The sequence below is a fragment of the Suncus etruscus genome, chromosome 1 (assembly GCF_024139225.1).
Source record: "Suncus etruscus isolate mSunEtr1 chromosome 1, mSunEtr1.pri.cur, whole genome shotgun sequence".
Taxonomy (NCBI): domain Eukaryota; kingdom Metazoa; phylum Chordata; class Mammalia; order Eulipotyphla; family Soricidae; genus Suncus; species Suncus etruscus.
This window is the reverse complement of record NC_064848.1, coordinates 167,370,039-167,392,769: the sequence shown is the minus strand read 5'-3', so window position 1 is coordinate 167,392,769 and position 22,731 is coordinate 167,370,039. Positions and strand designations below refer to the sequence as shown.

The following is a 22,731-nucleotide window of genomic DNA, read 5'->3' as shown; positions in this document are numbered from 1 at the left end:
AAAAAAAAAAAAAGTCATAAGGTCATAAAGACAAAATCAGAGAGCTAATTGCCTCGTATTAAAAAAATTGATGCAAACTTGCCAGCCAGAAAGGGTGAGTATGTCAGGAAATAGACTTGCTCAGGTCTAATCAGGCTTAGGAGAGGGGAGAAAAGATGTGTAGGTCTGTTCAAAAATTCTGGAAGTAAATATTTGTGTTTAGGGGCGCAAGCTCCAAGGTGCTAAGGTATGTGGAGTGGCCAGGGACTCGAAGGAATTACAGCAGTTTCTTAAAGGAAAATCTGTTTATTTAGGCAGGAGGGTGGTTAAGAGCCTGAAATTTACTTATTTAAAATTGGGGGGGGAACTTACTGTATATATATAATTCTAAACCTTTAGAAACAATTCCAAGACGTCTTGTTGGGCATTTAAGATTGAAATAACGTATGAAACATGTTTCTCATGATGCCTGGTTTCATAGAAAGACTTTCGTATGGATTTCTACTATATTCATGGCAGAACTGTTAGAGAGCAATAATAAATGCATTTTTTTCTTGATGGAAATAGAGGATATCTAAGAAGAGAAATGGCAATAGCAAAAGCACAGAAGAAAGAAGAAAAGAGATCTTTTAGAATAAATGGGAAGGAGAGGAGTACTATTAGGAGAAAAGTGATGAAAGGATGGAGAAAACAAAGAGATCAACATGATTTAAGACCAGAGGCCATATTGTAATTAAGTACTTTCTAAGGCCTAGCTTCTTTGTTTTGTTTTTTTGGTTGGTTTTTGGTTTTAGGCCACACATGGCAGTGCTCAGGGTTTACTGTACTCCTGGCTCTATTTAGGGATCACTCCTGGAGGGGCCTTATATAGGGTACTGGGGATTGAACCAAGGTTTAACCCAGGACTACCCATTGTGATCCTCTGATTTAGCTTCCTTTGGGAGGGGGCTTGGGGCCAAACCCAACAGCACTCAGGAGTTACTCCTGGCTCTGTGCACAGAAATCGCACAGATAGGATGCCGGGGATTGAACCCGGGTCTGTCCAGGTTCATCTGTGTGCGAGGCAAATGCCCTACTGCTGTGTTGTCACTCCGGCCCTGACTTAGCTTCTTAAACTAGGGCACACTGTCCCATATAGGGTCATGTCACTGTATGCAGGGATCATAAAAATCTTGGCAATAGCAAAAGTATTGGCAACATTAACAATGCAACAACAAAAAATTAGTCCAAATTCAAACTCATAACAAATCTGAGGTGTTTCTAACAGCATAGACCCATGTTGCATTTCTTATACAAACGGGGGTTGCTAATAAAAAATATTTAAGAATTTTAATTTTAATATTAAAAATTAATTTAGATTTTAAAAAGATTTAAGAAATTTAAGATTGTATCTGTTCCAAGGTGCAAACCATTTGAATCTATGGTGCTTAGAACAGTCTCAAAAAATTTTTGAAAGCAACTTGCAAAAATGACTCAAGAAAGATTTTCAAACAATTACTTTTTTTTTTTTCTTGGTTTTTGGGTTACACCTGGCAGCGCTCAGGGGTCACTCCTGGCTCTACACTCAGAAATCGCTCCTGGCAGGCTCGGGAGACCATATGGGATGCCAGGATTCCAACCACCGTCCTTCTGCATGCAAGGCAAAAGGCTTACTTCCATGCTATCTCTCTGACCCTCAAACAATTACTTTTTTTAACAGAGACTATCTGAAAATAGTCATTTTTTTCTGCCAATTTTTTCTGTCACTTTCTCTAGGGAAGTTGGTTTTATCTTTTGTAGGTCTGCCTGCCATCTAGCTTCTTTCGTGTGACTTTCTTTTTGCTTCAAAGGAAGTTCCTTAATACTAGAAGTACTTTGATCCTAGAAGTCAGAGCAGAATTGTTTAATTTAAAACTAGTAGTACCGTTAGAGCTGGAATGACTCAACTGGGACTTTATTTTAAGTGGAGAATAGACAAGGGGAAGGTTCATAGACTCAGCCTAGAGCAAAGTGCAGAACCCTCTACTCTCCTTTTCTCTGGCAGACCAGAACACAAAATTCATTCAAGATGGACTGGAAGAGCAGTGGCTTTATGGGAACACAAAAGTGTCTTCTAATGGTTTTATTTCTGCCACATGTGATCACAAGTAAGTTTATATTTTTTTCTGACCTCTTTTTAAATCAAGAAGATGTGCCAATTACTACATGATCATAGTACAATGGGAACATCATAAAATTCAAATTGGAATGACATCCTAGTGGGGATGGTACACAGAATAGATAATAGATTAAAAGTTTAAAGAAAGAAAAATGAAAAAGAGAGTGCCTATCAAGCACTACGTAAGAGGTCCAGGGGTCACTCCTGGCAATACTCAACCAACAAGGACAGAAGGTTCAGTACTAGTGCCCTGCAATGCTAGGAACCAAAACAACATCCAGCACTGTTGGTTGCCTCCAGTGCCATTATTCATTGATGCTCATTCTCCAGAGGCTACATGGTGCTGGGGATCAAACCTGGCTCAAGTGCCCTAAATCCTGTACTATCTCTTCAACACTGAAAAACATGTATATGGGCCCGGAGAGATAGCACAGCAGTGTTTGCCTTGCAAACAGCCGATCCAGGACCTAAGGTGGTTGGTTCGAATCCCGGTGTCCCATATGGTCCCCCGTGCCTGCCAGGAGCTATTTCTGAGCAGACAGCCAGGAGTAACCTCTGAGCACCGCCGGGTGTGGCCCAAAAACCAAAAACAAAACAAAAAAAAAAACAACATATATATATATATATATATATATATATATATATATATATATATATATATATATATATTTGGAGAACAAGTCCTCCAAAGTAGTGTTCAGAGGACCCCTCCCAGCAAAATCAGCCCACCAGGCCAGCAGTTTAAAAAAATGCAAGAATCTCAGGATATGGTGCTTCTCAAGCACCATGGTTCCAGAATTATCTGAACCATAAGGATGATCTTTGAGCCTCCAAAGCTACATCTGTTGGTGCTGAGGAGTCCCCATGGCTGTGCCCAGAAATGCTCAAGAACTATGTGGTCTTAGGGATTGAACTGGAGTCAGTTATATTCAGGTCATGCAAAAAATGCAACCCAACTCCCTCCCGTTCTAGTTCTGTAGTCCCTGAAAAAACATGTTTTTAAATAGTTTTGATATTGCCTAACAGGATGAATTCTTGTGTTTTCTTCAGAGTCACAACCATAATTTTCTCACATCTTAATTTACTTGTTACTAATCTTACTAAAAATCATCTTTTTGGGGGCCGGGAAGGTGGCGCTAGAGGTAAGGTGTCTGCCTTACAAGCGCTAGCCAAGGAACGGACCGCGGTTCGATCCCCCGGCGTCCCATATGGTCCCCCCAAGCCAGGGGCGATTTCTGAGCACATAGCCAGGAGTAACCCCTGAGCGTCAAATGGGTGTGGCCCAAAAACAAAAAAACAAAACAAAACAAAAAAAAATCATCTTTTTGTGGGGAGGAGTTATTTGAGTCACACCCATCAGGACTCAGGGATTACTTCTGACTCTGTGCTCAGGAGTCACTTTTTGTGGTGTTTGGGGGAACAGATGTGATACCAAGGATAGAATTTGGGCTGATTGTAAGCAAGGCAAACACTGTAACCCCTTTCTCCAGCCCACTAAAAATAATCTTATGTTGTTATTTTGAACTGTCTGTCTACACAAAATACTCCCTGCATTTGCTCCCCACACCAACCTATAAATATCTGATTTAAATATCTGATCTAAAAAGTCATAGGAGGATAATTTAATCACTCTTGAGCCTTAAATAAAGGAGTGAGGGGGAAAGAAATTGAGGGGAATAGCAAGAAGCAGGTGGGAAGTAGCAGGCAATAGATGTCAAGGATCTCAGGTATCTGGGTGGTGTAGAAGAGACGTTCTTCACTGCGCATTATAATTTCCTGGGAGACTTTTAAAAACCCACCATGCTCATGTTGCATTTATGCAAACTAATCAGAATATCTATGAATCAATATGTTTTTAAGGATTCCCAGAAGGGAGCCAGAGATAGTATTGGGGTTAAGTACTATCAACGCCAGCAGTAAACTTAGAGTATTGCTCGATGTGGGGGAAAAACACAACTATTAATAATTATTATTACACATTGTTTTATCTTTTCCTCTTATAAAAAGCATATTACACAATATGACTAATTTTTGCTGAATATTTTGTTGAATTGATATAGTGTATTGGACCAGTCTCCCATTTGTTCATTCTCTCTATGTTTCTATCTTCTCTCAGGTTCTGTATTAACTGTGAACAGTAAAACTGAGAACCATTTTCTGAACACTAGGATTGGCTTCAATGAATCTTTAAAATGTGCTGTTCAGAATCACACTAAAGAGGAAAACCTTCTCTGGTACAGAAATGATGGAGAAGTGGATTTGAAATCTGAAAACAGGATTAACTCCAGCTCAGTGTGTGTCTCTTCCATCACTGAGGATGACAATGGAGTCACCTTTACCTGCAAGCTTCAGAGCAATCAGTCAAGGTCCATCTCAGTGGTGCTGAATGTCACATGTGAGTAAAGGGAAGACAACTATACTTGTGTTTGTTATCTACTGTACTACATTAAGTGATGATTAAAAACAGGATCTGAAGAGCATGTGCATTTTTTTGTTTTTGTTATAAATAATTTTTATTGTGATCAATGTGAATTGTAAGTCTTTCACGGTTATACTTAAGGTACATAGTGACAGTGAATTAGGGCCATTTCCACCACCAGCATTGTCCTCCCTCCACCCCTGTTCTCAGCATGCATCTCATATCCCCCTTATTGCCTCCTGAACTGCTAGTGTAACAAGTCCCCACTGTGTATAGCTTGTTGGAGATTGGGTATCTTGATTCTGTTGTCGTTTGCTGTTTAGGCTTTGAGTTTGGTGTTTAGGCTTGATCATTTTTTATTTCCACTCAATGTTCAGAGCATGTGCATTTGAACATCTGTTTGCTATTTGCTTTTGCTCAATTACCCTGTTAATACTCCCTTCTAAAGTAGGAAGGTGTCTACTTCATGAGCATCGAGTAGTCCCAAATTCTAAACTATGCTAGTTTGATTTCAAATGTTTCTTTCATGTTCCAAGTTAGAAATGAGGGTTCATCTTTTCATAAATACATTAACTGTTCTTATTTCTTTTCTGCAAATGTCTGTTTGTATTCTTTTCTATTTTTCTATTAGGAAATTTTTTCTTTCTCTTAATGATTTAGATAGCTCATTTGTAATTTAAGAAAATTAATCATTTTGTTGTTTGTGGTTTAAGTATTTCTTCGATTAAATATTCATGTGTTTTTGGAAATCCTAAGAATTTAAAGTTACCAGATTCTTTCTTTATGGTTGCTAAATTTTGTATTCTACTTAGAACATATTTGGGGGGTTCTAGCATCACCTTAAAATCTCAGAGTGAATTTCTTCAATGATTGGTTTCCAGGTACTAGTCCAACCCATCAGTGTTATCCCTATGTAAGAATTGAGAGCTTTTAAGTAATACCATGTAAATAATATGCATGGAAAACTGAATCTACATTGGAAGGTGTGGACAGAGTGATGTGAGGTGATGTGAGGTGATATGAGATATGGTGATGTTGGGGTGTTGTTAGAGTCAGCTCTGGACTTGGAACGTAGTAATAAAGAGTTAAAACTATTTAACTTCAATAAGGTCAGCAAACTTTCCTGAGGAAAAAAATGATGCCACTGATGCTAAGATAAGAGTGTGGAGAAGATGCCAAGGAATCCACCCTCCAGAAAATACTGGCATCCTACAGCTTGAGTGTTCATGATGAATCATTTGCTTGTTCCCAGGCAAAGGAACTTCCTGTTAGGTTTTCTGTGTGTTGATAAAATGAAAAAAAAAATTTTTTTTTTGGTTTTTGGGTCACACTCGGCGATGCTCAGGGGTTACTCCTGGCGGTCTGCTCAGAACTAGCTCCTGGCAGGCACGGGGGACCATATGGGACACCGGGATTCGAACCAACCACCTTAGGTCCTGGATCTGCTGCTTGCAAGGCAAACACCGCTGTGCTATCTCTCTGGGCCCAAAATGTAAATTTTTAAACAAGTTTTCTCTTGACTACTCTGATACAATTCAAGTCCATAAACTATCAGGGGACCTTGGAGGTGTTGTAATTATAATAAAATAATAGATGAGACGATGAGGGTCCAAATCATCACAACCAGAACTGAGAACAGGACATAAATCTCCAGGGATTTACCACTTCAGTGCTCCTACCATGGTACCTTCTTTTCTTTTTTAGTTTTGGGCCACACCCGGAGTGCTCAGATGTATTCTGGGTGCTCTGGCTCTGCACTCAGAAATCGCTCCTGGTAGGATTGAGAGTGTGGGGGGGGGGACCATATGGGATACCAGGAATTGAACCCGGGTCCATCTGCATGCAAGGCAAACAATACTGCTGTGTTATCACTCCAGCCCTTCATTGTACCTTCTTAAGAGAGACATGGGAAGATTACCAATTACAAGTGTTAGTGACCTAAGGAAATACATTTCTGTTGTCCATCGTGAACTCCTTTTAAAATTCCCTTTGTAACAAACTTCTAAATATTATTGCTGAAAACATAACAACTCAGAGATTCAAAGTGATAACTGATGAACTTTTTAATTGCTCTATTAAAATGAGCTAATAACAGTGCTAATAATATCATAGATAGTCCTAAAGAAGTATGCAATTGCTAAAATAGTAGCTCAAGGTCCATAGAGATAACTCAATGAACTGAGCAAATTCTAGATTCTATTCCCAGGAACACATGGATCCCCAATATGGCCAAGTGCAACCCCTGATCACATAGCCAGGACTATCCCCAAGCATTACCAGGTGTGGCACCAAAATAACAGTAACAAAAACTAACAGGTCAGGAACTAAATGAGTGTGTGATATCAAGCATTTTTTGTAAAAATTTATAGAAACAGGCTCTTTCATATATTGTTGCCAAAAGTATAAATACCCAAGTTTAAAGTATAAAGTAAAAAGAGCCAAGTGTGGGGCTGGAGAGATAGCATGGAGGTAAAAACGTGCATGCCTTGCATGCAGAAGGTAGGTGGTTTGAATCCCAGCATCCCATATGGTCCCCTGAGCCTGTCAGGAGCAATTTCTGAGCAGAGAGCCGAGAGTAACCCGAGCGCAGCCGGGTGTGACCCAAAACAAAACAAACAAACAAAAAGACCCAAATGTAAATTTAGACCTTTATTTTCCTGAAGTGACTTTTTTTAAAAATAATTTTTATTGAGAACAATGTGAATTACAAGTCTTTCACAGTTATATTTAAGGTACATAGTGATAGTTGAGCCTCTCACTCGTAGCTCTTCGGTGGCCCTGTTGATTCCTGAGTACATGGCCTGATCAGTGCTTAACCCTCAGGCCTCTGTATTGAACCATTCCATTGACCAAGAATCACAATGGAAAAAAAAAAAAGAATCACCAATGGAGCATTTGGACACCCTGAAAACTAGTTGGGAGGCCTCTCATTTTTTTCTAATAAGTTAAATAAAAATTAACAACTATGGTGCTAGAGAGATAGTGTATATAAGGTCCTGGTTTTTTTTGTACATAATTTAATGTTTTATTTTGTGATCTAGCTTGTTATCAATAGACTTTTCAATTTTGCCTCCAATTCATTCTATCTGTTCTCCAAGGGGTGCTTCTTTTGCACACTATCAACTGGTGTTGAATTCCAGGCATCCATATGATCTCTCATACCCTGCTAGTAATGACTCCTGAGCAAGTCAGGATAAGCCTCAGTGTGGCCCCAAAACAAACAAAAAAAAATTAACAAGTAGAACATAACTACCAGTGGAATTGTATATTGGCAATTGTGTTCTCTATTCTAGCAACTTCCCACATATTTGAATATCATAAAACATCCTAATTGGATCTGGAGACAAAATTCAAACTCATTCCAAAGAGCAACAAAATGTCATTCTTCACAGCGAGTTATTAATAGCACAGCCTACTCAGGGTCTAATTATTCAGCGTGTGGATTAGCAATGCTCCTTTCCCCTTCCTTTTCTATTTCTACCTCTTTCCTAGCTGCCCGTTTTCTAATCATCTTATTACTTATTATTACTTAATCATCTTATTACTTGTCTGCTCCTTGGCTGCAAAATGGAAGGATCAAGGGCAGACCCACACAGCCATTTCTCTCCCTAGAAGCGGGCAGTTCTGCTGAGGGGTGAGGATTGGAATTATTTAAAGACAATCTTCATCATGGATAAAGAGATGGTTAGACAGAGGAAACGAGAGGGCATAAGGTAGCTGTGCTTACTTTCCATTAATAAATATCAGGGACGTCTTCTGGGAGAAGGACATGGTTTGTAAATCATTGAAAGATACAAATGTGCATTGGTCAACCTGTGGCCATGGAAAATGTGGTCAGATAAAATGCAAAAATAGAAGAAGCCCTTAAAACCACAACAACCACAATGAAAATAATGGTGGCTAGCTTTGTGATCGAGTCTTCCAGTCATCTCCTGTCATCTTCCCAAAATTTATGAGTAGTTATTAACTCATTTTTGACGAAGAAATCAAGTTCTTAAGTGTTAAGTACCTTTCTCAAGACCAGATAAATGCTGCAGATGGGATTAGGACTAATTTAAATCCAACAAAAGCACAGGCAGTATATTATTAATTCTCAGATAACAAAAACTCAAAGCATATTCTCTGGTGAAAATAGTCTACTTGATACAGATTCATTGCACGTGCTTGTTTTAGGCTTTGTCTTATTTACTACATTAAAAAATTTTTTTTTGCTTCTTGGGCCAGACCTGGTGCTGCTCAGGGGTTACTCTTGGCTATGCACTCAGAAATAGCTCCTGGCTTGGGGGACCATATGAGACACCAGGGGATCAAATCGCTATCTGTTCTAAGTTAGCGCATACAAGGCAAACACCCTCCCACTTGTGTCACTCTCCGGCCCCTACGTTAAAAATTTTATAAAAGAAATTGTATTGCAGATAAGGTGCTGGCCTACCAAGTAACTGACCCCAGTTTGACCCCAGCTCTTCATAGAGTTCCAAAAATGCTGCCAGGAGTAATTCCGGAGTGCAGAACTAGGAGTAAGCCCTGAACACAGTTGGATGTGTCCAAAAAAACAAAACAAAAGTTCTATAATGTCTGAAGTGGGATATTGGCCATTATATCCCCAGTTTCTAGTCTTGTGCTTGGAATGCTGTAGTGTGTTAAGTACAAATTAACTTTCGTTAAATGGATGAATAACTATTGATGCTGAACCTTTAACACTGGCAGTGAGTGATGATTTACCTGCTAATTAAATGTAAATGCTTGAGTCTTGCAGTTTCTCCTCTTCTAAGTGGAGATGAAGTTCTCACAATTGAGGAAGGCAGTAGTATGCAACTGGTTTGCTTTGTGAAGTCCAATCCCCAAGCTCAAATGATATGGCACAGAAATGGTAGCATCCTGAATTTGGAAAAAAACCATCATCAAGTCCAGCAGACGAGTGAGTCTCTTCAGCTGTCAATCAGCAAAGTTAGGAAGTCTGACAATGGAACCTACACCTGTGTTGCGAGTTCACCTCTAAGTATGACAACCAAAGACTTTTACCTCATTGTCAAAGGTAACCTTTTTGTATAATATCAATCACAGTTCAAAATCTAGAAACAATAAATACTTTATTGACTACAAATGATGATTATAATTATGATCAGGAGCTAATATTTTTGTGGGTTTGGAACCATACTCTATACTGCTCAGGGGTTCCTCCTGATTCTGCACTCAGAAATCAGACCTGGCAGGCTCAGAGGACCATATGGGCTACTGGGGACTGAACCCAGGTCATCTGCCTTCAAGGCAAGCACCCTCTCTGCTTTGCTATTACTCTGGCCCTAATATCTAATATTTTCTTTGGAGGAACAATCCTAACTGAAGGTTTCTATTAAGAACTCTAGTCCTGGAGGACAGAGAAATATTACAGTGGGTAAGGCTTTTTGCCTTGCTTGAAGCCAACAGGAGTTCAATCTCTGGCATCCCATAATGGTCCACTAGGTTTGACCCCCAGCATCCCACATGGTCCCCTGATCCTGCCAGTAAAACCCCTGAACACCACCAGGTGTGGCCCCAAAACCAAAATATAAATTCTAATTCTTCCTTTTAGGGAATAATGTCTATATCCCACATGAGATATAGATCCACTTTTAAAGAAAATGTTCTTCTGGGGGTCATCATGTAAGGTGCTTGCCTTGCATGTGGGCAGGCCAGGTTCAGTCCCTAGCACCTCACATCATTCCTTGAGCACTGTCAGGCATGATTACTGAATGCAAAAACAGTAGTAATCCCTGAACACCAAAGAAAATGTTCTTTATTCAGAACCAAGCAGTATAAAAGACAATTCTATTTGGCTGTTAGAAAGGAATACTTCAACAAATTCTCATTTACAAAGAGATTTGTAGAAACTGGACTATTGCGCTATTGCATTTACAGCCCAATTACAGAAGAAATTCAGAAACAAATATAGAAAATAAAACTTGTATAGATAAGAAAAATGGATTTTCAAATTATTCCTACCTCTGAAACTGAAACTGAAACCTACGACACATCACGATGGGAAGTGGGGGGAAGGAATGTCTTTCTTTTTGCTTCACACTGCTTCTATCATCTTTGCAATAATAGGAACAAATTAAACTCCAAATGCTTTTCTCCTCATATTTCTTATTCCCACAAAAATAAAAAGACAAAATACGTCATGTAGCAGACACAAAAATGTGCATATTCACTTAGTCTTGTAAGAACATTCATTACTCATCTATCATTTGCTTCTCTGTGTCTACACATAGCCTTTCTTGCCAGTCCTAGGAAGCCAACTGCCTACTGCCACAAGTGTTGAACTGATATGACCACAGGCCTTATTTCTTCCCCATCAGGAGTTCTGGTATACTAACAGACTGGCTGTTGGTAAGAAGAATTGCTGCTGACATATGTGATCCTTTATCCTGCAAAGCAGTGACAGCATGCCTAAAGGATGCTTGTTTTAAAAGTCAACCCCAAAACACTGACAACCCTAAGTACTGGTTTTTTTTTTTTTTAAATAGAAGCACTGAAAAGAGATCCATACTGAAACTGTACTTCTCAGCATCCTAGGACCACAAAAGAATGGTTGATGGGGACTCGGGTTATGTCTCTCTGACTGGTTCTAGAGACCACACACAGAGATTAGGGAATGATACCATCCGTGTAGAATAAGAAGGGCTCATAATTTCTCTATGTCATATAAATAAATTATAGCTTGTGTAGCAAGGTTGTCAAAGTTGTTTTTAGATGGGCAGAATCCTGTTTGGGGTGGAGCTCTTCCAAACCAACTTGTTTTGCTCAGTTATACCTGTTTTATTACTTCCTTCCTTAGTGATGTATTGGTTGCCTTCATAACAGAAACACTCTGCTGCTGGTGCTCAGGCTAAATGCCAGGCTTGCCATGAGCCTCTCTTCCAGCTTCACAGCTCAGTGGGATAGTTTCTAAATGAGGCCACACAAAGCTGGAAATATCACAGATCTTTTCTCAAGCACAAGATGTTAATTTGCATGCTGAGATTTTGCCATAATGTTATATGGGGGCAAGCAGGGAAAGGAAATACCAGGAAGATAAGGAATCAGGGAGTAAAACAGGATGAGAGAATAAAATGCAATTAAATTTGCCAACGATCATTTTCAACAGAAAATGAGTCCAAAATGAGCCAATAGTTTATTTTAGCTTGTTTATGAAATGAAAGTTATCATATGAGGCTTCATGTCAGTCAGATGAGTAAAAAATTTCCAACCTGTGACTAGATTTTGACATATTAATTATCTCATCTTTGTTTCTCTTTTTTTCTTGTTTTCATCTTTTATTTAATTAAAAACCAAAAATAGGGCTGCAGAGATTGCACAGTGGTAGGGTGTTTGCCTTGCATGTGTCTGACCCTGATTCGATTATTAGAATCCTATATGGTCCTCCAGCCTGCCAGGGGCAATTTCTGAGTGCAGAGCCAGGAGTAACTCCTGAGTGCTGCGAGGTCTGGCCCAAAAACCAATCAATCAATCAATCAATCAATAAAGTTTTAAAGAAAAGAACCAAGATTTATAGTTTTTGATAATTGCATTTTAGGCATATAATATTTCAACACCAATACCACCACCAATGTCAACTCTCATCACCTGTATTCTCTGGTGTCATCCCCCACCCCCTATCTGCCACCTTGATGGACACAGTTTGGTGGTGGTAGCTTTGATCTCAGGTTTTCAATGTTGACGAGTCTGTGCTTTGTCTTTATAGCTTGACCACTCTCTCCTATCACCAATATAACTGGAATCCTAACCCCTTTTCTCCCATTACTTCCCTTTCTCATCTTCTTATTTTCCACCTTGATTCTTTCCTTCCCTGCCCTTCTCTACCTTAAGCCTGGATCCAAGGAAAATCTAGGCATACCACCTTCACTACATTACATTTCCTCAGCAAGTTATTCTATATACTCTGATAAATCTTTCTTCTTATTTGTTTTTCTGGCTTACTTCACTCAGCATGATGTCTTGTAGTCCCAACCAAGTTGCAGCAAATTGCATGATTTTATCATTTCTTGCAATTGTATAGTATCCCATTGTGTATATATACATCACATCTTCATAATCCACTCATCTATGGTTGGACGCATAGGTTGATTCCATATCTTAGTTATGTAGTAAGTGTAATGAATGAAAGATTTTTAATATTAGAGGTAGATACCCAAAAGTGAAATTGCTAAGTCATATGGCAGCTGAATTCTAAATATACTGAGGGCTCTCCATACCATTTTCCATAGAGGTTGAACCAGTTAATATTTTCACCAACAGTGGATAAAAGTTCTCTTTTAACCACATCCCCACCTGCATAGATTGTTTCTACTATTTTTGATATGTGCCATTCTCACTGGTGTGAAATAATATCCCATTGCTGTCTTAATTTGGATTTCCCTAATGACAAGTTTTTTTACATATTTCCCTGGCATGGCAAGTAAATAGGGTCCCAATAAAATGAAGGTACTTGGTTGTCCTACTAGAGTGGAAATTACAGAGCCAAAATTTAGGAAAAGGTTCAGGAACAAAGTTTCTTCAAGGAATTGGCATAATATGTACCTTCATGAGAATACTTTCAAGCAAAAAGAGAACAGGAGTAAAAGAGACTTAATCCACTTCCCAAAATAATCCAAAGGTGGCAAATAGCAGAGAAAAAAACAACAATTTTTATGGAAAAATAAATATTATTTCATAATACTGAGACATTGAAGGTTTTGGCTTTAAAATTAAATTTATCTAAAGACTACCTCCTCCTTTTGTCTTTTCCTCTTACTCCTCAGATGCCTTCTCCAGACCATGTTTTCTTATGATAGATGTTTTAGTTGTAGATTTTTCTTCCTCTAATGCCTCCTCACTTGAATGTGAAAACAGGAAGATTCCAAAACTAGTATTTTTCAAGAACAATCACAGCACTTAATATGAAGTAGTCATTGAGAAAGTATTTATCTCAAGCTATGCTCTTTTCTTTCTCTCTTTCTTTCTTTCATTTCTTTCTTTCTCTTTCTTTCTTTCTTTCTTTCTTTCTTTCTTTCTTTCTTTCTTTCTTTCTCTCTCTCTCTCTCTCTTTCTTTCTTTCTTTCTTTCTTTGCCACACCCATTTGATGCTCAGGGGTTACTCCTGGCTAAGTGCTCAGAAATTGCCCCTGGCTTGGGGGGACCATATGGGACGCCGGGGGATTGAACCGCGGTCCTACCTTGGCTAGTGCTTGCAAGTCAGACACCTTATCTCTAGCGCCACCTCGCCAGCCCCATGCTCTTTACTTTCTATAAATTCCTACAATGTAATAGTATCCAGGATAGAAAACCCTCTTGGTCCTATAGTGGCTCCTGAGACTTAGGGCATATTTCAAATACCTCTATTAATTTTTTTTTGAGTTTTTTTTATTTAAACACCATGGACACATGGTTGTTCATACTATAGTTTTCCACAGATAAAGTTGTTCATGATTAATTATAGTCATACAATGTACAACAACCTTTCACCAGTGCACATTTCCTCCCTACGAATGTCAACAGTTTCCATCTCCTTGATGCCTACTTTCTTTCCCCTCCCTCCCTTACTACCTCTATTGGCTTTCAGCAACCTTTCTTGTAACAGTTTCATCCCACAGCTTATCAAATATACCAAGGAAAATCACATTAAGTATAATTTTTCCTGAAAAAATTTTGAGGATACAAGGAATTTTATAACCTGCATGCCTTTTGAATGTTATTGCAGACAACTATTAATTTGGCTTTTCTGATTGAATTATTATTTTTATTATTATTATTATTATTATTATTATTATTGATGTTATTAAACAGTTGGGTTATAGAGAACAAAAAGATGCATTTTGTAGGCATTTCAAACATTTATTAGTTCTGATTAATTTTGTCACTTAATTTTTTTTTTTTTTGTCACACCTGGCAGCGCTCAGGTGCTACTTCTGGCTCTTCACTCAGAAATCACTCCTTGGGACCAGAGCGGTGACGCAAGTGGTAGGGCATTTGCCTTGCATGCGCTAACCTAGGATGGACGTCGGTTCATCCCCCACCCATGTCCCATATGGTCCCCTAAACCAGGAGCGATTTCTGAGCACAAAGCCAGGAGTAACCCCTGAGAATCATCAAGTGTGGCCCACAAGCAAAAGAAAAAAGGAAGGAAGGAAGGAAGGAAGGAAGGAAGGAAGGAAGGAAGGAAGGAAGGAAGGAAGGAAGGAAGGAAGGAAGGAAGGAAGGAGGGAGGGAGGGAGGGAGGAGGGAGGAGGAAGGAAGGAAGGAAGGAAGGAAGGAAGGAAGGAAGGAAGGAAGGAAGGAAGGAAGGAAGGAAGGAAGGAAGGAAGGAAGGAAGGAAGGAAAAAAGGAAGGAAGGAAGGAAGGAAGGAGGGAAGGAGGGAGGGAGGGAGGGAGGAGGGAGGGAGGAAGGAAGGAAGGAAGGAAGGAAGGAAGGAAGGAAGGAAGGAAGGAAGGAAGGAAGGAAGGAGGGAGGGAGGGAGGGAGGGAGGAGGGAGGGAGGAAGGAAGGAAGGAAGGAAGGAAGGAAGGAAGGAAGGAAGGAAGGAAGGAAGGAAGGAAGGAAGGAAGGAAGGAAGGAAGGAAGGAAGGAAGGAAGGAAGGAAGGAAGGAAGGAAGATAAAAAGATAAATCGCTCCTGGCAGGTACGGGGAACCATATGGGATGCATGGGATTCGAACCACTGTTCATCCTGGATCGGCAGCGTGCAAGGCAAACACCTTACCACTGTGCTATCTCTTCAGCCCCTGTCACTTAATTTTTATATTTTGATGACCATATTTTTTTCCTCATGTCTCAAATATTTTCAGTTTTTTTTAAGCTATCTTTTTTTTTTGGGGGGGGGGGGTTTGGACCACACCCGTTTGATGCTCAGGGGTTACTCCTGTCTAAGCGCTCAGAAATCGCCTCTGGCTTGGGGGGATTATATGGGACGCCGGAGGATCAAACCGCGGGCCTTCCTTGGCTAGCGCTTGCAAGGCAGACACCTTACCTCTACGCCACCTGCCGGCCCCAAGCTATCTTTTTAATTATTTATTTTGATTTGGTTCAGGGGTAATTCCAAGCTTTGTACTCAGGATCACTCCTGAGAATGCTCATTTGGTCCAAAGGACAGAACCCAGGCCTTCTCCCTTCAAAACATGTGCTCAGCTTGTTGAGCTATCTCGCCGGTTCTGGTTATTTTCATTGTTGCTGTTGTTTGAAGAGGGGGTGTTGGGCCACACCCAGCCATGCTCAGGGATTGTGCTCTGCTCAGGAACTAGATGTGGTACAGGGGATCAAACCAGAATTGGCCACATATGAGGCAAGTGCTTTAACCTTTGTACTACTTCTCTTGCCCCTCTGTCTAGCTTTTTCTTAAATATGTCTGATGAGCAAATGAGTACTGAGTTATTGAGAAAATAATGACCTGTGCTTTCATATATTCATACACTTTACATATGAGTATTTCATATATTCATAAGCTGTCAGAGTTGCCAACATTCTCCCGCCTGATCATATTAGTAGATTCTGGGGGCCGGAGAGATAGCATGGAGGGTAAGGAGTTTGCCTTTCATGCAGAAGGTCATCGGTTCGAATCCCGGCGTCCCATATGGTCCTCCGAGCCTGCCAGGAGCGATTTCTGAGCGTAGAGCCAGGAGTAACCCCTGAGCGGTGCTGGGTGTGACCCAAAAACCAAAAAAAAAAAAAAAAAAAAAAAAAAAAGAAGTAGATTTTGTACTTGTATGTCACATGGAGAGGTATGACAATTTTTGTGAGGGTTGGGACAGCTAGTGAGTGCCATGAGTACTACTTTTCTAGGGTTATAATTTATACATCTTCTATAATCTTTTGTCACATGCTTAGGACATTTCCCAGTATAAGTTAAATGTTCATATAGCTCTGAAAAACCTGGAACTCTCTCTTTCCTCTTACTGCTATAATCTTTATTTTAGGGTTCAATCCCTGGCATCTCATAAAACTCCCAAGTCCTATTATGAGTGATTCTTGAATGCAGAGCCAGCAGTAAGCCCTAAAATACCACCATGTTAATCCCCAAAACAAAGACAATAGAAATTTTTTATTCCCCTTTGGCCAGAGAGACAGTACAGGGGTTAATAAGGTACCTAAGTGCCTTGCATGCAACCAACCCCAGTTTGATCCTGAGCACCACATGTGGTCTCTTGAGCTTTGCCAGGAGTTCTATCATGTGTTGCCCCAAATCAAGCAAACAAACTAATTATCCTCATTTTCCACATTTTATATATCTTCCAATATATATTGGGCCAATCTAAGGGAAGGAAAAAAAAAAAACATTCACTTCAGTTTACTTCTACTGTCTTTAGGACAAAAACTATGGATGAATATTAGCAAAATGGTCCAACTATCTTAGGAAAATATATGACAATAAAAATATCTGTCCACAAATGAATGGGTGGGCCCGGAGAGATAGCACAGCGGCGTTTGCCTTGCAAGCAGCCGATCCAGGACCAAAGGTGGTTGGTTCGAATCCCGGTGTCCCATATGGTCCTCCGTGCCTGCCAGGAGCTATTTCTGAGCAGACAGCCAGGAGTGACCCCTGAGCACCGCCGGGTGTGACCCAAAAACCAAGAAAAAAAAAAAAAAAAAAAAGTAAAAACACAAATGAATGGGTTCAAGACTATCTGTCAATTACTAGTTCTTTATCTTTGGGTCCTTCAAATTCTTATATGTAAGAGGAATATAGTAATACCTACATTGGGAGATTGTGCAGAGAATTTAATTAAGAGGCACTTAATCCTCAGCAAACTGGAATGCATGCATAACATTCAGGCCTTAGTTTCAATTCCCAGCAATGCATGATTTTCCTACTGAGCACTGCTTGGGAAAACCTTCCTCATAAAAGAGAATGATACTTATAAATGACAGCACCATGGTTGGGACAGAAGTGCCATGTATGTATTAGAAGTCCATACATTAAAATTCCCTGTATTTTTATTTTCAACAGATAGAAGTTTGACAGTGCCCAAAGAACCGATTATTGCTGCATGTGTTGTGATCTTTCTGACAGTATCCTTTGGACTCATTGCTAGAAGAAAAAAAATAATGAAGGTATAACTACCTTAAGCTATAAAATCATTTTAACATAAGTAAATAGAATTAAGAATTAATTGGGGGGCCGGGCGGTGGCGCTGGAGGTAAGGCGTCTGCCTTACCTGCGCTAGCCTAGGAGACGGACCGCGGTTCGATCCCCCGGCGTCCCATATGGTCCCCCAAGCCAGGAGCGACTTCTGAGCGCATAGCCAGGAGTAACCCCTGCGCGTTACCGGGTGTGGCCCAAAAACCAAAAAAAAAAAAAAAAAAAAAAAAAAAAAAAAAAAAAAAAGAATTAATTGGGGTCAAAGTTGAATCACCTCCCTATCATGAACTTGAAAATATAAGTCATTTAAGGGAATACAAGTTGTAAATAAATTCTGCATACAGCTATACAAACAACAGAAATATATGGAAATCTGACCTGAATGAAAACAGCTGGAGCATGGGGATTTTGTGGACAAATTTTTATTCCTTTTTACTTTCTCTTTAATTTGTTATGGTGCTTTTGGTATAATAAATCAACATAAAGAACATCTGCTCTGAGTTCAGAGATTAGTATGGAAAGAGATTTGCTGCTTTCCTCTTGAGTACAGTCTGGAAGCCCAGTGAATGGTGTCTTCATTGGTAGGCAAAATGCAGAGAATATGTACTTGCATAGGCTATTACTAAGCATTTGACTTATATATATATCCAAATATATATATATAATATATATATTATATATCCAAATATATCCTAATATATCCAAAGACAAACAGTGAATGGCAAAAAGTCTCTAAGGAAGAGTCTGTGCTTAGGCTAAGTTCACCTTACAGGAAACATTCTCCTTGAAACAAGTAATCCTTGGGAATTATTCAAGGCTATTTCTCCCAAGAATAAATTTACCCACTCCATTGCAATCCAAAGCCAGTTTTCATACCAGAGAAACAGAAATGGGAGCTAGAGAAATAACACAGTGAGTAGGTTACTTGCCTACATGTGGCTGAACCAAATTAAATTCCTAGTACCACATAATGTCCCTTGAACACTGACAGGAGTGATCCCTGAGTGAAAAGCCAATTGTAAACTATCAACACAAGGAAGGAAGGAAGGAAGAAGGAAGAAAGGAAGGAAGGAAGGAAGGAAGGAAGGAAGGAAGGAGGGAGGGAGGGAGGGAGGGAGGGAGGGAGGGAGGGAATGATGGAGGGAAGAAAGGAAGGAGGGAGGGATGGAAGAAAGGAAGGAGGGAGGAAGGGAGAGAGGGAGGGAGGGAAGGAGGGAGGGAGGAATGGAAGGAGGGAGGGAGGAAAGGAAGGAGGGAAGGATGAAAGGAAGGAGGGAGGGAGGGAAGAAGGGAAGAAAGGAGGGGGAAGGAAGGAAGGAGGGAAGAAAATAGAAGGGAAGGAAGAAAATAGGAGGGAAGGAAGGAGAGGAGGGAAGGAAGGAGGGAGGGAAGAAAGGGGAGGGAAGGAAGAAGGGAGGACTAGAAAGAGGGAGGGAAGGAGGGAGGGAAGAGAGGAGGAAGGGAGGGAAGCAGAAAAGGAGGGAAGGGAAGGAGAGAGGAAGGAAGGAAAGAAAGAAGGAAGGATGGGAGGAAGGGAGGGAAGGAGGGAAGGAAATAGAAGGGACAGAAGGAGGGAGGAAAGGAAGAAGGGAAGGAAGGAAGGAGGGAGGAAAGGAAGGAGGGAAGAAAGGAAAAAGAAAGGAGGGAGGGAAGGAAGAAGGGAGGACTGAAAAGAGGGAGGAAAGGAGAGATGGAAGGGAGAAGGAAGGAGGAGAGGGAGGGAATGGGGGAAGGAAGAAGGAAAGGAAGGAAGAGAAGGAGGGAGGGACGGAAGGGAGGAGGAAGGGAGGAAAGCAGGGAAGGGAGGGAGAGAGGAAGGAAGGAAGGAAGGAAGGAAGGGAGGGAGAGAGGAAGGAAGGAAGGAAGGAAGGAAGGAAGGAAGGAAGGAAGGAAGGAAGGAAGGAAGGAAGGAGGGAGGGAGGGAGGGAGGGAGGGAGGGAGGGAGGGAGGGAATGATGGAGGGAAGAAAGGAAGGAGGGAGGGATGGAAGAAAGGAAGGAGGGAGGAAGGGAGAGAGGGAGGGAGGGAAGGAGGGAGGGAGGAATGGAAGGAGGGAGGGAGGAAAGGAAGGAGGGAAGGATGAAAGGAAGGAGGGAGGGAGGGAAGAAGGGAAGAAAGGAGGGGGAAGGAAGGAAGGAGGGAAGAAAATAGAAGGGAAGGAAGAAAATAGGAGGGAAGGAAGGAGAGGAGGGAAGGAAGGAGGGAGGGAAGAAAGGGGAGGGAAGGAAGAAGGGAGGACTAGAAAGAGGGAGGGAAGGAGGGAGGGAAGAGAGGAGGAAGGGAGGGAAGCAGAAAAGGAGGGAAGGGAAGGAGAGAGGAAGGAAGGAAAGAAAGAAGGAAGGATGGGAGGAAGGGAGGGAAGGAGGGAAGGAAATAGAAGGGACAGAAGGAGGGAGGAAAGGAAGAAGGGAAGGAAGGAAGGAGGGAGGAAAGGAAGGAGGGAAGAAAGGAAAAAGAAAGGAGGGAGGGAAGGAAGAAGGGAGGACTGAAAAGAGGGAGGAAAGGAGAGATGGAAGGGAGAAGGAAGGAGGAGAGGGAGGGAATGGGGGAAGGAAGAAGGAAAGGAAGGAAGAGAAGGAGGGAGGGACGGAAGGGAGGAGGAAGGGAGGAAAGCAGGGAAGGGAGGGAGAGAGGAAGGAAGGAAGGAAGGAAGGAAGGAAGGGAGGGAGAGAGGAAGGAAGGAAGGAAGGAAGGAAGGAAGGAAGGAAGGAAGGAAGGAAGGAAGGAAGGAAGGAAGGAAGGAAGGGAAGGAGGGAGGGAGAACAAAATACTCAATTAAGAATCCAGGGCCTGAGCGATAGTTCAGTGGTAAGGCATTTGCCTTGCATGCAGCAACCCAGGACGAACCTGGGTTAGATTCCCAGCATTTTATATGGTCCCAAGTGATTTCTGAGTGCAGAGCCAGGAATAACCCTGAAGTGTTGCCAGGTTTGCCCCACCCCCTAAAATCTAAGAATCCTGGAAGTATCCTGATTTTGTATTTCTATCTTCTCTAAGTTCAATAAAAACAATACATGTGTTCAGAGATCTGGGTCAGTGCCTGTCTCTTGAGCCACTTAATTGCATTCCCAGTGTTTATGCCTTAGGAAAGCAGAAAAACTCATTGCGTTTATTGTGTTTGCTTTTAGCTGTGTATAAAGAATAAAGCTCCTCAAAGAGAAACAGCTCTGTAAGTACTCTGGACAGGGGCCAACAATTTTTCCTCAGCACTTGGGCACCAGTGGCATGCAACAGGGAGCCTCTCCCAGGCAAACTGCTCCTTAGATGGGAGGTGCTGGAAGGTGAGGGAGTTCAGTGGAGAAAAGAGGGTGGAGGAGAATCTGCCTCCGCCTGGAGGAGACAGGTGAGGCTAAGTAAGTTGGAAGCTGCCCAAAACTGGGAATACCTTTGGTCTGAAACCTACTCTCTTTGAGCAATTAAGTGCAACAGCACTTTATTGCCACATGATCTGAGTGATTTAGTGAGAGGGCCTATCCTGGGGGAAGCCACTGCTGCATTCTTTCACAAGGTCAGAAACCACATCCGCACTCTGGGGAGAATCATATAGTCAGTTGGAATATGCTCTAGCATATTCTAAGTAGGAAGTGTGTAGAAAAGAGCAATGGAATTCTTTCTAGGAGTATGCCCTTTGTTTTGAACTGTTTTCTTATTGCTATGATTATCCTCCTAATTATTTTCTTGTTCATTGCAGATGAAAAAGCTGAGATGCCATTGAATACAACAAGAGTCTTTTGCATTGTGACTTTCTTGAATTGATATTGTTCCATCTATATTTATTACTATTATTAAATTTGCTCCTGTCAAATTGTCAAAGGTTACAAAGAGTCTCATTAAGCAGTGAACAGTAGTTGTTATGACTATTTTGACATACTTACGAAACATTATTTTATGGAAAAGATATCAAGAATGAGAAGTGTAATAATTGAGATTTGTTCTGAAAAGTTGGTAACTATTTACCATTTAATTAGGACATGTTTTCCTACGCAGGAGATGAATAGATATTTGGATTTTAATTCTCCTCTCAAATTAGAATGGGCCATAAACAGAGATGAGTTTTTTAAGTTGCCAAAGGAAGCACATAAAAATATCAAATATAGGGGAGGGGACACACACAAAAAAAAATATCAAATATAGGGCTGTAAATAAGCTCTATGTTAGAACACATGGCTCTGGTGTGAGACTCTGGGTTTGATCACTGTACCATTATATAATCTATATTATATTATATATTATTAATATTATTATTAATCATTACATTATTATATAATATATTATATAATCTATCTTTACTGTTGTTATATCAAAAACTTTTTGCAACCAGGCCATAACAATAGCACAGCAAGTAGGACATTTGCCTTGCCCACTCAACGTGGGTTCAATCCCTGGCATCTCATATGGTCTCCCAAGCCTGCCAGGAATGATTCCTGTTTCTGAGCACAGAGCCTGGAGTAATGCCTGAGCACTGCCAGGTGTGGTCCAAAAACAAAAAATTAAAAAGTTTGCAATCTGAAAAATAAGATAATTATGGACATGATCTCAAAATATGAAATAGTCTTTTAAATGGGATAAATGTGGTATTATTAAAATTAAACAGCAGATGTCCTTATTTTTCAGCTCATGGTAGTTCATAGAATTTCATAATCCTAGAATTGTAAGATTTGTTTTTTGCCTGGGAACTACACCTAGCAGTGCTCAGGGCTTATTCCTGGCTCTATTCTCAGGAGCTATATGGATTATAGAACCAGGTTAATTGAACCCAAGTCAGCCATGATCAAGGCAAGTTCCCTATTGACCACTGTACTATCTCTCCAGTCCCCTTGTGAGCTTTCTTGTGGTGATAAAATGAGAACAGCAGAGACCTGAAGCCAGACATGTTAGTTTGTAAGTAGCCTTGCTCCTTTTTTTCAGTCTTTATTGCACAAATCTTTTTACATGAATTATGAGTTGGGCCTAACTCTTCTTATAGACATCAGTTTTAAATGGCAGCTCTTATAATTTATTATTGACTCCCTCTCTACTTCTCATTCTTTCTTTTCTTTGTTTTCCTGTACAAGAATGTCCAGTTCACTTCCCCACTCTCCTTTGCAGGGTTAGTAGAAGAAGCAGT

At 40.7% G+C, this 22,731-nt stretch overlaps 1 protein-coding gene across 1 annotated transcript; it reads left to right on the top strand.

The window, feature by feature from the left end:
- Positions 1-2,026: 2,026 nt before the first annotated feature.
- TMIGD1 (transmembrane and immunoglobulin domain containing 1) lies at positions 2,027-20,797 on the top strand. Its single transcript, XM_049772634.1, has 5 exons — positions 2,027-2,105; positions 4,233-4,511; positions 9,292-9,570; positions 17,493-17,596; positions 20,753-20,797. The coding sequence occupies exons 1-5, from the start codon at positions 2,027-2,029 to the stop codon at positions 20,795-20,797; spliced, it is 786 nt and encodes a 261-aa protein (XP_049628591.1).
- Positions 20,798-22,731: the final 1,934 nt, after the last annotated feature.

Coding starts and splice junctions, on each gene's coding strand:
- TMIGD1 (XM_049772634.1), top strand. CDS start 2,027: ATGGACTGGAAGAGCAGTGGCTTTATGGGAACACAAAAGTGTCTTCTA. Junction 2,106..4,232: donor TCTGCCACATGTGATCACAA/GTAAGTTTATAT, acceptor ATCTTCTCTCAG/GTTCTGTATTAACTGTGAAC. Junction 9,571..17,492: donor CTTTTACCTCATTGTCAAAG/GTAACCTTTTTG, acceptor TATTTTCAACAG/ATAGAAGTTTGACAGTGCCC.